At 36.5% G+C, this 1900-nt stretch overlaps 1 protein-coding gene across 1 annotated transcript in view; it reads left to right on the forward strand.

Annotated features, from left to right (window-relative positions):
- LOC106878647 (centrosomal protein of 83 kDa) overlaps window positions 1-1900 on the forward strand; it is a 20658-nt gene that overhangs the window by 6041 nt on the left and 12717 nt on the right. Inside the window, exon 4 of the mRNA XM_014927930.2 lies at window positions 1213-1355. Coding sequence (XP_014783416.1) covers window positions 1213-1355 — 143 coding nt within the window. The remainder of the gene's footprint in view (window positions 1-1212; window positions 1356-1900) is intronic.

The following is a 1900-nucleotide window of genomic DNA, read 5'->3' on the forward strand; positions in this document are numbered from 1 at the left end:
TATGTATGTATGTATGTATGTGTGTATATGTTTGTGTGTCTGTGTTTGTCCCCTAACATCGCTTGACAACCGATGGTGGTGTGTTTACGTCCCCGTCACTTAGCGGTTCGGCCAAAGAGACCGATAGAATAAGTACTAGGCTTACAAAGAATAAGTTCTGGGGTCGATTTGCTCAACTAAAGGTGGTGCTCCAGCATGGCCGCAGTAAAATGACTGAAACATGTAAAAGAGTAAAAGAGTAACGCCAATACTTGTTTTTTTAAGTCTGGTACTTATTCTGTCAGTCTATTTTGCCGAACTGCTAGGTTATGGAGACGTAAACATACCAACACCGGTTGTCAAGTGGTGATGGGGAGAGAAACACAGACACACATACATAAATATATATACTTATATATACGACGGGCTTCTTTCATTTTCCATCAAATCCACTCACAAGGCTTAGTAGAAAACATCCGCCCAAGGTGCCGCACAGTGGGACTGAACCCGGAACCATGTGGTTGGGAAGAAAGCTTCTTACCACACAGCCACGTCTGCACTTGTATGTAGACATATATAAGGTTATACAAACGTTGCAAATATTCAGAAGATAAACACTTATGTACAAGCAGAAAGACACAATTGACATAAAGTATAAGAAATATAGAAAACTGAGGGGAGAATGCATAATGTACACACATACACACACACACACATATATATATACACACGCGCGTGCACACACACTCGCACACACACACTCGCACACACACACACACATATATATGTACAAGAAAAACAAAAAATGGAATAAGAACGTAATAGACAACAATAAAAACATACGAGCAGATAGACGATACAAAGACAGACAGGAAAAAACAAGGACAGATCATTCATGGCTTTCTATTCATCAGGAAAGTTTCCAAATTATCGTTACAGTTTCAGCCTGTTACACTTGAAACTTCAAAATTGGTTGGCCCCAAAAATCTAAGGTAAGAGCATTAAATTTTTAGAAGAAAGCAAGCGAATGTGTATGACAACACAGACAAAATAAAAACGAGAAAATGGAGAAAATGTTACACGATTACAAATACAAACAACAAGAGAGTAACAACAGATGTCTTTCGACTAATAAAGACGAATCCAGTTGAGCTGGCGTGTGGAGTGAAAGACATAGATGAAAGTTAGGAGACAGGAAAATAAGAGATGCTATACATTCTTCTCTTTTGTTAGAAGGAGCAAAGAACTTTGACGCAAAAACAGTCCAGCTATAAAGAAGATTGGGAGAAGCAAAATAAAAAAATGCAGATTGAACTCGATGATTTCAGGAATAATATGATTAGAGACCTTAAAAATGTATGGAAACAAAAGGAAAGGTGGGTAGCATTCTGACTGTTTCCATTCAAGTAAATTCTTTCGTGTTCCAAACCTTTTACTCCAACAGCTTCCAACCTCTTGATTGTGTCGTAGTTCAAATTGGTTCCCGTAGACAAACTCTTTATTTGTAAATTATTTGATAAAGCGTAAAATATATTTAGAACTCCACTTTGTATATCCAGATAATTAAATATATATATATATATATATAAATGCAGGCATTGCTCACTCCCCAGCCACATCGTATTGGGTTCAGTTCTACTGCGTACCGCCATGGGGATTCATAGTCCCCTACTATAGCCCTGAGCCAACCAAGGACTTGTTGAGTAGACAGAAATTAAAAGAAGCTCGTCACATATACATGCGTGTATGTATGTGTGGTTGTGTATATATATATATATATGTGTGTGTGTGTGTATGCATATATGTATATATGTATATATATATATATATGTATGTATATATGTATATATATATATATATATATGTATGTATATATGTATATATCTATATATATATGTGTGTGTGTGTGTGTGTGTGTGTG

Source organism: Octopus bimaculoides, chromosome 24, assembly GCF_001194135.2.
Source record: "Octopus bimaculoides isolate UCB-OBI-ISO-001 chromosome 24, ASM119413v2, whole genome shotgun sequence".
NCBI classification, from domain to species: Eukaryota; Metazoa; Mollusca; class Cephalopoda; order Octopoda; family Octopodidae; genus Octopus; species Octopus bimaculoides.